Source organism: Cyprinus carpio, chromosome B17, assembly GCF_018340385.1.
Source record: "Cyprinus carpio isolate SPL01 chromosome B17, ASM1834038v1, whole genome shotgun sequence".
NCBI lineage: Eukaryota > Metazoa > Chordata > Actinopteri > Cypriniformes > Cyprinidae > Cyprinus > Cyprinus carpio.
In genome coordinates this window covers 6,123,540-6,137,345 of record NC_056613.1, presented here as the reverse complement: position 1 = coordinate 6,137,345, position 13,806 = coordinate 6,123,540, and the positions used below count along the sequence as shown (strand labels likewise).

General features: G+C 34.8%; 2 protein-coding genes across 2 annotated transcripts; one reads left to right on the top strand and one right to left on the bottom strand.

The window, feature by feature from the left end:
• Positions 1-1,230: 1,230 nt before the first annotated feature.
• Positions 1,231-4,981, top strand: LOC109092434 (proteasome subunit alpha type-6-like). Its single transcript, XM_042743343.1, has 7 exons — positions 1,231-1,402; positions 2,026-2,120; positions 2,288-2,369; positions 2,499-2,654; positions 3,724-3,902; positions 3,998-4,092; positions 4,780-4,981. The coding sequence occupies exons 1-7, from the start codon at positions 1,327-1,329 to the stop codon at positions 4,835-4,837; spliced, it is 741 nt and encodes a 246-aa protein (XP_042599277.1). The 5' UTR covers positions 1,231-1,326; the 3' UTR covers positions 4,838-4,981.
• A 1,589-nt stretch (positions 4,982-6,570) lies between these two features.
• On the bottom strand, positions 6,571-12,774 carry LOC109074726 (NF-kappa-B inhibitor alpha-like). Its single transcript, XM_042743342.1, has 7 exons — positions 12,728-12,774; positions 8,866-9,330; positions 8,019-8,124; positions 7,708-7,915; positions 7,528-7,616; positions 7,151-7,417; positions 6,571-7,003 (listed from the first exon to the last, which is right to left on the bottom strand). Exons 1-7 carry the CDS (start codon positions 12,757-12,759, stop codon positions 6,968-6,970), a joined length of 1,203 nt encoding a protein of 400 aa, XP_042599276.1. The 5' UTR covers positions 12,760-12,774; the 3' UTR covers positions 6,571-6,967.
• Between the last annotated feature and the right edge of the window lie 1,032 nt (positions 12,775-13,806).

Sequence of the window (13,806 nt, the reverse complement as noted above, 5' to 3'; positions counted from 1 at the left end):
TGTGTGTGTGTGTGTGTGTGTGTGTGTGTGTGTGTGTGTGTGTGTGTGTGTGTGTATAATATATATATATATATATATATATATAGGGCTTATGACAATATATATAATTTCATTTTAATTAAATTTCTTATTATATTAATATAAGACTTTTCTTCTGTAAAATCTACTTTATAAATTGTCCATTTCTGTTGATTTTATTTTTTTACAAAATATAAAATTATATTAAAAATAATTTTTTTATTATTATTATGTACTTTTATTTTATAACAGGAACAGATGTAGATAATGTAATGTTGAATGCTTCTTGTATAGCATCATGTAAAAAAAAAATGTTTAAAAAAATCCCATATTTTTAAGTCACAAGGGCAATATCTTTAACTATAAGGCTGTGAGTCTAAAATCCAGTTGAATAAAGGCTCTTTTTCCCACTAGCAAAGGTTAATCATGTAGGTTTCTAGTTAATGGTACACATTAAGGCAAGGTTCAGCTATATTATAAAGGTAGATTTTAACTGACTATGTGCACTGTGTTTTCAGGTGTTCTTCATTAGGCAGATTATAAATAGTAATAAAACATGTATTTGGTGCTCTTTACTTATTCTAGTTGTGGAAACATCAAAATATGTACAGCACTTGAATTCCCGAAATACCTGTTTTTACCTTTGTGGAGCCTCATAAAACACAGTGCCATTATGTAAAGTGTTTGCATGAATTATTGCTAGTTAGCAGCACAAATTTGGAGTGTCTCCTTGGACCAAAGATCATTGCATAATATTTCAAAGACTGACTAAACCAGTTCTGCATTTAGAAGTTTACACTCATTTATGAAAATACACTCATGACAGAAATGAATTACTTCATTTAGGGGCAACATTTGGATTTAGACATTTTTACCTTACCATAAAAATCATATGCGTCAAATACTTCAATTTATTCAATTAAATAACACTGATTTTCAATGTGAATAATTAGAATAAAAATTACTTCTAAAATTAAATATATGCAATACATTATTACACTATATACTAAAACACAATACTAAAACACAATGTAATAAACAGATTTTTGTAAATATTGTACTCTTTGCAGAAGGTTCGTATTATGCAAACATAAACTATATCCCAGATAAAACTGTTCTTGTTTACTACAAGTGCTTTTTTACTGTGCTTCTCGCACACGGCCCGTTTAACCATTTGAGTGCGACGCGTCATGCCATCTCACCCGGATATGAATGCTTGAGCCGGTGTTATCATTTCCGGTGTACAGCAGAGCTGTGTGGATAGATCTGTTTACAAACTTCAATATTAAACGTTAAATCTCTCGCATTATGTCTCGAGGCTCGAGCGCGGGGTTTGATCGACACATCACCATCTTTTCTCCCGAGGGGAGACTTTATCAAGTCGGTGCGTATCGATGAAAGCGTGTCTTTATTAAACAGAAAGAATAAATGCCCAGTCATTTTGCACCAGGATCATTCTGCACTTTTTCTTGCTCAGACTTATGAGTTTATTGCAGCATTAAACATTAATTTGATTAAAACAGATGCAAAAAAAACACGAGCGGAATATTTTGCTAAAATTAATTAGCGTTTTGATTCATAAATTTGTTCTCGTATTTTTCAGATTAAGGTTACATGACAGATCCGTCTGAATTCATTGTTTATAACAATATTGATAAAAGCACTTTCGGTTTCATGTTTATAATTATGGATATTATGCATGCAGAGATTTACTCAATTTTGTTCACGTTTCACTTGTGAACTACATTTTATGAATTATTTTCACCCTTATAGTCTGAATTGCACATATAAGTATATTTATATATATTTAAAAAAATAATAATAAAACAATACAATAACATAGTTGTAAAATGCTTTATGTATGGTAACATATTCTCTTGTATTTTAATAAAATACCAATAATTAAATAATGAAACACTTGGTTGTCAAATTTGAGTGGCTTAGAATTTTTTCATTTTTTTGAACAGTTTATGATCTTAGTTAACATGTTCATTTTATTTTCCACAGAATATGCATTCAAGGCCATTAATCAGGGAGGTCTTACATCAGTAGCTGTTCGAGGGAAAGACTGTGCAGTTGTTATCACTCAAAAGAAAGTCCCAGTAAGTTTGTTTGTACTGTTTAATATAACTCAAACTCAATTTGATTTAAATTTAAATGCAACCTGTTCCATATTACCTATGCAAAAAATGTTTCGATGATTTGATTGCACTTGTATGAGCAATACTTTTGCATGCTCTTATTAAGTTTTTCTCTTTGAATCACCCAGGATAAGCTTCTTGATGAGTCCACTGTTACTCATTTATTCAGAATAACAGAAAACATTGGCTGTGTGATGTCTGGCATGACAGGTAAACTCATCTCAGCAACTGTCCAGCTTAAGTGAATTTTAGAATATCTCCTTCAGCTCTTTTGTGTGGTGAAATGTAAAACTGTGTATTATTTTACACCACATGTAATGTATCATGTTTCTCTGTGAGCTGACAGCAGGTCGCAGGTGCAGAGGGCACGATACGAAGCTGCTAACTGGAAGTATAAATACGGCTATGAGATCCCAGTAGACATGCTGTGCAAGCGCATTGCAGACATCTCACAGGTGTACACACAGAACGCAGAGATGAGGCCACTGGGCTGCTGTAAGTATTCAGTCTGATTCAGGACGGTATGAATGGAATCAAGTCACATTTATTTGTATAAAGCGGGGATAGAGCAGGTCCTGGAGTGCCGCGGTCCTGCAGAGTTTAGCTCTAACCCTAGTCAATCACACCTGAACAAGCTAATCAAGGTCTTCAGGATTACTAAGGCTACAGACAAGTGAGGCTTTTTTTCAGGGTTGGAGCTAAACTCTGCAGGACATCAGCACTCCAGGACCGACGTTGCCTACCCCTGGTATAGAGGTTTATACACTATACAGCTACTCAGAAATAAACGGGAAAATATCTTGCGAAATTAATCAGTTATTGAATAAATTCAATTTCGGCTCAAAGCAGCTATACAGAAGATAATAGTGTTATAATTCAGCGCAGTTTTGGTAAATAACCGTGTCAAAGTGGCAGAGTTCATCAATTATGAAAAAAAAAAAATCAGTTTAGTTATAAGCAGTATCAATACTCAGTGAGTCAATTTTGATTCAGTTCATGTTCCAAAGTTCAAGAATTTGTAATAAGTATTTTTCTGATCTACCCTCAAAGTACCCTCAAATGTTTGATTTTTTTTTAAAGAAATTAGTAATTTCATTTAGCAATAAATTGATCAAAAGTGACAGTAAAGACATTAAGAATATTACTAAAGATTTCTTTCAAATAAATGTTCTTTAATCTTTCTATTCATCAAAGAATTCTAAAAAAGACAACATGGTTTCCACAAAAATATTAAGCAGCACAACTGTTTTCAGCATTTATAATAATAAGATGTGTTTCTTGAGGCTAGAAGTAGTTCATATCTAATATCAAGTCTAAAACATTACATTGTGTTCTCCGGTTGTATATGTAACATTTTAGGACATTTAGTATGAAATCCATGTATTTTAGGCATGCAAAAATTCTGCACACGTTATAATACTGCATAACTAATAAGAAAAGACATGGTAGTAGATCATTCTGTACATACCAGAATTCCATATTAAGGAATGTTATTGTTACATGTGTATGTGGCATCAGTGTAAAGGCATGCTTGTCAATATTGTGTATTATTCTAATCTGTCAGGTATGATAGTGGTTGGCGTGGATGAGGAGCTGGGGCCGCAGGTCTATAAATGCGACCCTGCAGGTTACTACTGCGGCTTCAAGGCCACTGCTGCAGGGATGAAACAAACAGAAGCCACAAGCTTCCTGGAGAAAAAAGTGAAGAAGAAGTTGGATTGGACCTTTGACCAAACAGTAGAGGTATGATACATTCACCACAAATGGAATTAATACCCTTAGTTGTGGTAGTATCCTCCTACATTGAGTTCTTTTGTGTGCACTTTTGATCCACACAGACTGCAATAAGTTGCCTGTCTACCGTTCTGGCCATTGACTTCAAGCCTTCAGAGCTGGAGATCGGGGTTGTTACCACAGAGGAGCCCAAATTCAGGTGCGTTTGTACATTTCAAATAGAACAGGATGTAATATTTACATATTACTACATAGCATTTACATATGTCCTGCTGTATGTCAACCACCAAACCATTCTGTATAAACGGAAAAAAATCCCCACTAGGCACACACAGTTACTAGTACTACTGGGCTGGCACTTTTAAACTATCTACAGTACAGGTTCAGCTTTTGGAGTCAGTAAGAATTTGTTATTTGGAAGGAGGCATATAGCAAGGGCAAATTAAATTGATCGTAAGTGACAGTAAAGGTATTTATAATGTTGTAAAAGATTTGCATTTTAAATAAATGCTGTTCTTTTAATCGCTTTATTCATAAAAAAAAAATGGTTTCAGAAAAAATATTAAGCAGCACAAATGTTTTCAACATTGATAATAAAAATAAATGTTTTATAAGCACCAAATCAGCATATTAGATTGATTTCTGAAAGATCGTGTGACACTGAAGACTGGAGTAATTGACAGAAATAAATCCAATTTTAAAATGCAGCCTCTGTGATCATAACATACTTCCTTCAACAATATTAAAAATCTTACCGACCCCAAACTTTTCAGCAGTAGTCTGTGTTCCAAACCACTAGGTCATGTAACTTTTTGTTGTCAGTTGTTGTGTAAAATGATTGAGTACATTTCTGATGTTCATTTACGTATATTTCTCTGTTTTTCAGAATTTTATCCGAGTCGGAGATTGACACCCACCTCATGGCCCTTACCGAACGGGATTGAGAAGATCTGCATGAGTCTTACCATGTGACAAAAAAAGTCTGAGAATTACAATCATGTCATCAATATTCAGGTCAACTGATGTTTTTTGCTGTTTATGTAGCTTTTTCTTGCAACAGTACAATAAAAAAATAATGTTTTGGAAAACATTGTGCTTAATTCGTTCTTTTTTTTAAGCAAGTCACATTTAAAATGCTTCTCTCTTGCATTTTTGTATAAATTTAATCTTTTTTTTTATTTTTATTTTTACAAATTGCATTATAAGAAAGTGTTGGATCTTCAATATTAGTTTATTCTTATTATTATTTTTTTTAAATTTTACATTATTACCATTTTTTATGAATAAACTGTCTTTCATTTTTTTTCAATATCTTAACTTTTAAGTGTGTGTGCGTGTGTCTCTCTAAAAGCCTTTTAAAACATTTAAATTACATTTTAACATTTAAGTTAAATTAATTAAACTTTAACTTGAACTTATGAGTCACCGTATTATTTTTCAGATTGTCAACTTCTATGAGGTAATGTGTCGCTGCCTGAATCGGTTTCCTGCTTTTTACAATACATTTGATTTGGCGCCAATAAAATATCAGTAATTTATCTTTTCAATCATCAGGAAGGGTCTCACAGTTTCCTTCATTTATGGGAAGCGTTTGTCTGCTTTTCTCACACTCTATGTAAATAGCATTTCCTAAACTCGCACTTAAGAGTCCCCTCCAGACATAGCATTTGCATAGCTGTAGTGCTGTAGCACTTCATAGAGAGACAGCAAAAAAAAGTCGGATTTTCCAGATTGCCGGCCTGCTGTCATTTCTCGGATCTGGCTGAATCATATGAGTATTCTCCTGCAATTACAGGAGCTGTCAAGGGCCCTACGTGTCCTAACCCGACTCCTCAGGGCTCAGAAAGCGAGCGCTATGACTACATCATTTGCATGGAACTTTTCAAGAGGTGTCTCAGGGACTGAAGACGCACAACGGTATCTCAAAATCATAAAGGCGTGCAGTCCGGATTCAAGTTCGGAAATAAGCAGGGTTAAGATGAAGGTGGATTCCCTTTAGAGATCTCAGGTTTGTATTCAAATCAAGAAAACCACATACACTTATTGACTCTCCTTTACTGTAAAGGGCAAGACGAAAGCAAAGTGTGACACTGAGTTGAACTGCATGACTAGTTGTGAATATGAAAGTTTGAGGAAATTTTCAATGAGTTTCACTTCACTTTGTTGGTTTAAATGTGATTTTAAGTGGTGAAGACTAGGAATATTTAAACCATGCTAATGAAGGATGTGGAAATTTAAGTTCTGTGTTAATATAAGCTCAAGATCAGAGTTGTAGACTATGTTCAAATAACATGTTAAATGGACACTACGCCCTTTTCCAAGAACATTAATGTCGGGGGCACTTTCTAGGAATGTAATCGCAAAAAGTTCCCTGTGGGTAAACTGTTGACTAATCTACCATCCTGATGAATTCTTCATAAAGCAGCATTGTGCAATTCCAAAACGTTTCTTATTTTGGGAATTCAGGAAGTCGGGGAACTTTCAGCATTGCCAGTTTAATCTGAATGGCCCTTCCTGCTCAGGAAATTCCAGTGAACTCTGCTGACGGAAAACAGTGTACAAGTTCAGCAGTTAAAAAAAAAACACTTCTCCTCAGTGACATAAAAGAATATTTAACTTCCTCGTTTCTCTTGTAGAACTGTTCTCATGCATTTCCAAGGAAGGACACAAAGTCAGGTTGAAGGTTTTAATTTAAAATTTTATATCTTTCCACAAACCAAAACAAACATTTCAATCTTTTATATATATATATATATACACACATGTACATGTTAATATAAAAATAAATCTGTCTATATGAACAATATTTTACATCACAGTACAACAGAAACGCAGCTGTTTATTCAGCTGACAGTACAGTCCATCATCGAGAGCCGACGGTGCGCTTTAGCCAGGCTCTCTCCAGTGTTGCTCTAATACACCCTTCGTTTCGGGGCCTCCGTTTACATCTGTCTTGTACTTGCGCCGCTAATGAGCCGTGAGCCACCTGAGACCCTGCGAGCTCCACTGCGGACTTGTTCCTGGACACCATGAGTGAGAACATCAAACTCTTTCTCCATTCACCAGAAGTCCTTCTACACTTGCCCCATCACTTTAATATCATCATAGATCTGTGAAACAATAAAAAAAGACATTAGGACTACATAAACATGCGAAAAGAATCAAATGAACACCAGAAAAGAATCAAATGAACACCAGAAAAGAATCAAATGAACACCAGAAAAGAATCAAATCAACACCAGAAAAGGGATGCTTACATCATCATCAGATATACATTGGTCTTCATAATCCTCGTCGCTATCTTCTGACTCACTATCCGGAAGTTCCCTTAGGTGTGGCGCCGTGAGCTCATACAGGACTTTTTGGATGTCTGTGTTGGCCCGGCCATAGGTCAGGTGATAAGGCGTGTGACCGCCGTACGTGAAGCTGTGAACATCAGCGCCTTTGGTGATTAAAAGTTTAACCAGCTCAAAGTTCTGGAGGTCGACTGCTAAGTGGAGAGCGGTCCGTCCATTACACTGCTCCTAAAGACAAATACAAGTATTTTTAGCCATTTGGTTTCACAATGCAGCTAAGATACTAATAGATCCATTAAAAAAAAAAATAAAGAAAAGAGAAAACAACTCATTTTTACCTGTGCATTAATGTCTGCACCAAGCTGGATGAGGCTTTCTAACAGCGACAAGTAGCCTTGGATGGCGACCACGTGTATGCATTTCTGACCTGGAGAGTAAAATGAGATTCAAATCAGATCAAAAATCTCCAGATAGCTGATCATCGCAAGCAAACACACGTGAAAAACACACCATCTTACCGTTATAGTTTGGTGTCTGGAGGATGGCTGGGAGTTGCTGCGGACAGCCCTGCGTTAGGAGGCTGAAGCAGGCCAGAGAACCTTTCCTGCAGGAGATATGGAGGGCCGTATTTCCACGGTCATCCACCAGAGATGCATCACAGCCGGCTTTCAGTAACTGCTCCACTATAAGAGGCTGCTCTGTGACGACGGCCAAATGCAACGCAGTCTGAAATAAGAGGAGAGTGGTTTAGTATGAGTCATAAATAGAACTAATATAGAGGTAATATTTTTATTATATATGCACGTTTGTAAAACTAATCTTGATGTACCTGTCTCTGGTTGTTTTGTATGTTGAGGAAGGGGTCACCATAGGACAAATTAATCATTTTTAATGCAGCCTCTGTGGCCTCGTGAATAACGGCAAGATGTAGATACCTTTAAAAAGAAGGAACAACACTGTTATGCAACTGTAAAACATTTTTATTTATGAAACAACTTTTTTGGTGTGCAGAGAACTGTATTTTTCCTAGTAGGGACATGCGCAGCTCTCGCGCGTCTGACTGTCTGGCGCGCAGCCCGGGACTTTCCAAGCTCGCGAGGCCCCGCCCACATTGACGCCAGGCCAGAGACCTGCAGAAGCCCCGCCCATCTAACGCGGCGCCAGAGAACAGTCCGTACTGATGCGGCGTTTCTGTTTACATAAAGCCCATTATGACTGTAGGGCAGCTGCGCATGCGCACTACGGTTTGTGAATGGAATGAGCAGGACTTTAAATGTGCTCAAGAACAATCATAACCTTTTAAGATTGTTTTTTGTTTTGTTTTGTTTTTTTTTGCAGTGCAATAAGTACTTTCAAAAACGATTATATAAATAAATAAATAAATAAAATTATTAATTATAGTAAAATTCTTTACAAAACTAAAAGTTGTTTTTTTAGTCTTTTTATGATTAAGATTACTTAAATGTGCCGAAGGACTTTTTGCATTACATTAATAACATGCTAAAAAAAAAACAACAGGGTATAAATAAATAGTTCTCCGCAACTTAAAAGTTTTTTTTTTTTTTCTTTTTCTTTTTCATGCATTATACATTATGTGTATCACTTTAAAAATCAAATGCACGTAAACGCTTTGCATGAGCTGCATAATACTGTTCTAGAAATCTCAGCGCACTTACGTGTCTCCGTCTTCGGTGTGCTCTTTCTTCCAGGGCTCGTCCCCGTCCACTTTCAGCCGCTCGAAAGCAGACTCCACGTCCGTGCATTCGTCCTCTTTAAGCGAATCCAAACCGCTGTCTAAACGGTCGTCGATGCTCGCAAGTATTTTCCCAGATTTGGGACCGCGGCCATCCTCGTTATAATCCATTTGGTTGGTGTTGCTGCCTCGGTAAAGCTCCATGTTTGTGTCGGAAGTCTGTGTAGCTCTTGTGGACTGTGAGAGTTTGAGCACAGTTAAAAGAGACTGAGAAAAGAGGCGGGGCTTCGCTGAGGGTGGGGGATTTCCAGAGTGATTGACGTCTGAATTGTTTCTGCAGCTAGGAGTTTGGGGAAATTTTTTCTGCTTCATTAAACACACTATCAGATCAGTACTGAAAGCCTGTCTTTTCCACTTGCAAAATATTCCAGAATCCAGCAGGGGCCGGCTAAAAAAAAAAAAACATAACAAACCAAAAAAAAACTAAACATTGTGTGTCAGAGAAGAAAATATTTTGTGCACAGCCTCACAAAGCGTACTTCAGTGGTTTGCAAAAAACCCATGTTCAAACATCTCAGAATTTTTGCTGAAAGATATTGAATCATGCATATAGATTTCAAATGGTTTCCGTAATTCTGATATTGCATAATTTGAACAAAATGATCCAGAAAATATGATGATGCATATAATGCATATAATATTAAAAATCCTAAAATATTTATATTTATAATATTTTGTAATTATATTTTTAATAATTTAAAATTCTACTTATAAAATTATATTATTAAAAGATCTGATTATAGTAATTATTACTAATATAATTGCAAAATTATATTATAGATTTAATTATTTTATAATTATAATTTTTGAGTAAAGGCAAAAAAATGTATTTTAAAAGATATCGAATCATGCATTTAGATTTCAAATGGTGTCTATGAATCGGACATTGCAACATTTGAACAAAATAAAGCATTGCATTAAATATGATGCAATGTATAGTATAAATAATTTTTTAAAATCTTTTTAAATTAGTAAAATTTAAAATGACTTTTATAATTCTATATTTTATCAATGAAATGTATAATTTTAATTATAAACTATATTATTAAACTATAATAATTCTCATTATTAATTCTATAATTATAATTTTACTAATTTTGTAATTATTTCATTTTTAAATAATGTTTGATGCAAGATCATACATAGATTTCAGATAGTTTATATTTCTGACTTTGCAACACGTGAACAAAACAAAAATAAATAATTCGTAAAATATGGTGGTACATATAATATAAAAATATAAAAATAATTTAATATGTAAAATATGTTTCATTTCAAATATAAATATACAGACGGGTCCAAATTTGTGATTGACTTTTTGTATTGTTTTTATTATTATTATTATTATTATTATTATTATTATTATTATTATTATTATTATTATTAACAATTTGAAATATTAAATGTAAAAATCAAAATGAATTTCCTAGCATTATTTTTTTATTTTATTTTTTTAATATAGTAAGTTAATGTACATTGGTGTAAAGTCCAGGAAGTCAAAGTGGTATTTTTTTATTTTTTTTTTGTATTAACAATTTTAAATATTAAATGTAAAATCAAAATGAATTTCCTAGCATTAGTTTTTTTTGTTTGTTTGTTTTTGTTTTTTTGTCTTTAATATAGTAAGTTTTTGGTTTTTGTACATTCATGTAAAGTAGGTGCCAACATAGAAGTGCTTCCTCATAATGTGAAGATTGGGAAACTCCTCTGTGTGTATGTCTGCCGTCAGCATTTGCCCACAAAGGCATTTACACAAAGGAAGTAGAAAATGCGTCGTTTTTGCTCGAGACGCATTTGTACAATCCAAGACAGCCTGTCCTCAAACACAACTACCATAGTAACAGTAACCAAGCGCGGTCAACCCCCAAGGGCAGAGGGTGTTCCACTAAAACGCAACTACATTGCAATGCACATTGTGGACAAGCACAACAGAACGCGAACTCCCAGGAGGCAATGCTTTTACTATTGTAAACTTATATCACTGTGACCCAGAAACAGGTTCAGTAACTTGTCTCTGATGAATTAATTCAAGTAAGATAAGTTGATGATGAGTGGAAATGTAGGAAAGTGACCTACAAATCAGCACAATGCAATTGCTTTGCAGTGCTATCAGGAAGTCCCAACTCTTTTAACCTGATCAAATACTGGAAACTCTGAAAATGTTCCTTTCCAGTATCATGTGATCAGTGTGGATAGGACGTCCTGTCCAGCTGTCGGTTCTTACACAGATAGGTGACGAAGGCTGTGATCAGCATGTTTAAGAGCGGGAATGTTTGGTGGGAGACTCTTTGCTGAGGCAGTTCTGACACCAGCATAAACACACACTTCCTCTGAGTTCACAAGCTAAACATTAGGAACTAGACCCCATCCATCACATTTAAACGTGATCACTGACTCATCACATACCATCTCTTACACTTAACATGTAGCATTGTTGCCATGTCAAATAACACAATAGCATCTGGATGTGATGCTTAAGGAATAATTCACCAACGATGAATCACTGGAGTTTTGTGTAACATATGACCATAATTTAATAAAATCCTTTGATTATGGTGAAGAGTGACTTATATTTCAATAATTTCCTTGTAATAGCAATCACATGGGTTCAGAAAGCTTGAAATATTCTGATTTTATGGTGCATTTATGATGCTTGTTTTCATTTTTGGAGCTTGATGGCGTCACTCAGCATTCACTTTCAATTCAGTTGTGTGAACATTATGCCGAATCTAATTTTTTCTTTTGCATGGAAGCCATATGGACTTCCTTGGAATGGGATGATGGCGAAGGAATGATTTTTTATTTTTGAATGAATTATTCCTATAAGTTTTATTCGCATATGCATTTGTCATTAATTGTTGCACTTTTGTTTTTATGCAGTGCTGCAATATTTAATATAGGCTAGATACAAGATACAAACCTCTTGTGCGATTAAAACATTTTTATATATTAATATATAATATATTTTAAAATTTTATATATATATTTTAGTATATATTTCACATACACAAAGGTTTGGACATTATTTATTTTAAATAAATACTTTTATTCAGCAAGCATTAAATTGATCAAAAGTGACAGTAAAGACATTTATAATGTTACAAATAATATATATTAATTATAATGCTCTTCTTTTGAACTTCCTATTCATCAAAAACATTGTCAAAAATGTATCACAGTTTCCATAAAATTATTAAGCAATTTTCAACATTTATTTCTTTATTTTTAAACAGCAAATCAGCATATCAGAATGATTTCTGAAGGATCATGTGACACTGAAGACTGGAGTAATGATGCTGAAAATCCAGTAATGCATCACAGGAATAAATTACATTTTACAATATATTCAAATAGTTATTTAATAATAGTATTTCACTATATTACTTTGTTTTTGATCAAATAAATGCAGGCTTTGTGACTATAAGAGACTTTTGAATGTTAATATATGTAAATTCCTGTAAATAATCTGAGATACTATTTCTTGAACCTGATTAATATGTCCTATGATATATGATGGTGACTTTCTCAGTAGTTCGTCAGGCTAAAAAAATGACATTTTCACTCATGTGTAAACATAATGTAATTTTATATGAAACTTGCTCACATGAAATGGCATGTTCTGACACACCACCTGCTGACTCACACTGAAGGTTCAGGACATGTGACCCACCCTCTCCAAACACCACTGGAATTTCCATTTTCTTCCAGATTCTTCTAGTGTCACTTACATATACAAGTGACATAAATGACACTTTTTAAACATGAAAATAGGGTAAATCACTAACCTTTTACCTTCAGGTTTCCCCCATCTTTCCATCACCAGACATGCTGTTTAAAGTCCCAGAGGTGTGAATGGGAATTCTGCAGTGTGTCACTGCACAGGACTTTTAAACAAGTCATCACAATTTTCCAGTTTCAAGCAGAGGACATTTTACACAGGGGGAATCCTGAAGCTCGGTCCATGAATCACACTGATTAAACAGTACGAATGGAATGGGATTCCACACCAATCTCACCTGAAAGGGTGCAGCAGTCCAACAGGTTATGTAATGGTTATGAGTAGTTTTGTAACCTTTATGCAGCAGACTGTATTGATTTTAAAGGGCCAGTGCATTCCCTGCATTCTTCACTTACAGGTTTCTCTCTCCCTCATATGCAAAAGTTGCCCAGACAAAGCATATGCATGTAGTGTAGCTGGTATTTCCCCTTTTTTGTCTAGTAAGACAATTCAGTTCTAGAAACAATAGAGTGACAAGCGTTTTTTGCAAATTACATTTGTTCATATAGCAGATGCTTTTATCCATGCAAACACAAGGTCTTGTAGACGCAACAGAAACGTGAAAACCCAATCTCATGGAAGTTTTTTGTAAAATAGTGACGCAACAGTAAAATAAAATAAGTAGCATATCCACTGAAAATATTTAGTAGCACAACAAAGTTTTTCTGGCACACACGTCTGCCAATGTAACAGTCCCAGACGGAATCTGTGAAGGTTTTTCCACACACTAGCGCAAAAGTTTATGCTCCCTAGCGCCCTCTAATGGACAAACCTGTTCCTTCGATACATTCACACACACACACACACACACACACACACACACACACACACACACACACACACACAAAAAAACAAACTACAAAAATGACCACGCATTTTTTTTTTTTTTTTTTTTTTTTAGCGTCTTCAAACTTAGACAGTGGCCACACAGAAAAAAAGGGTCCAAACTGGTACTTTTTGGGATACAACAGCTTGTCAGAAAAAAACCCTATTGATTTATTAGGAAACACGCTTTACGGATGCGCGGAACACACGTCATCTGATTCGTATAGTCAAGACTAACCGATTTATGGCTTATTATCGATT

Coding starts and splice junctions, on each gene's coding strand:
- LOC109092434 (XM_042743343.1), top strand. CDS start 1,327: ATGTCTCGAGGCTCGAGCGCGGGGTTTGATCGACACATCACCATCTTT. Junction 2,121..2,287: donor TCACTCAAAAGAAAGTCCCA/GTAAGTTTGTTT, acceptor TGAATCACCCAG/GATAAGCTTCTTGATGAGTC. Junction 4,093..4,779: donor ACAGAGGAGCCCAAATTCAG/GTGCGTTTGTAC, acceptor TCTGTTTTTCAG/AATTTTATCCGAGTCGGAGA.
- LOC109074726 (XM_042743342.1), bottom strand. CDS start 12,759: ATGGAAAGATGGGGGAAACCTGAAGGTAAAAG. Junction 7,418..7,527: donor GTGCAGACATTAATGCACAG/GTAAAAATGAGT, acceptor ATTTGTCTTTAG/GAGCAGTGTAATGGACGGAC. Junction 7,004..7,150: donor AATGTATATCTGATGATGAT/GTAAGCATCCCT, acceptor ATTGTTTCACAG/ATCTATGATGATATTAAAGT.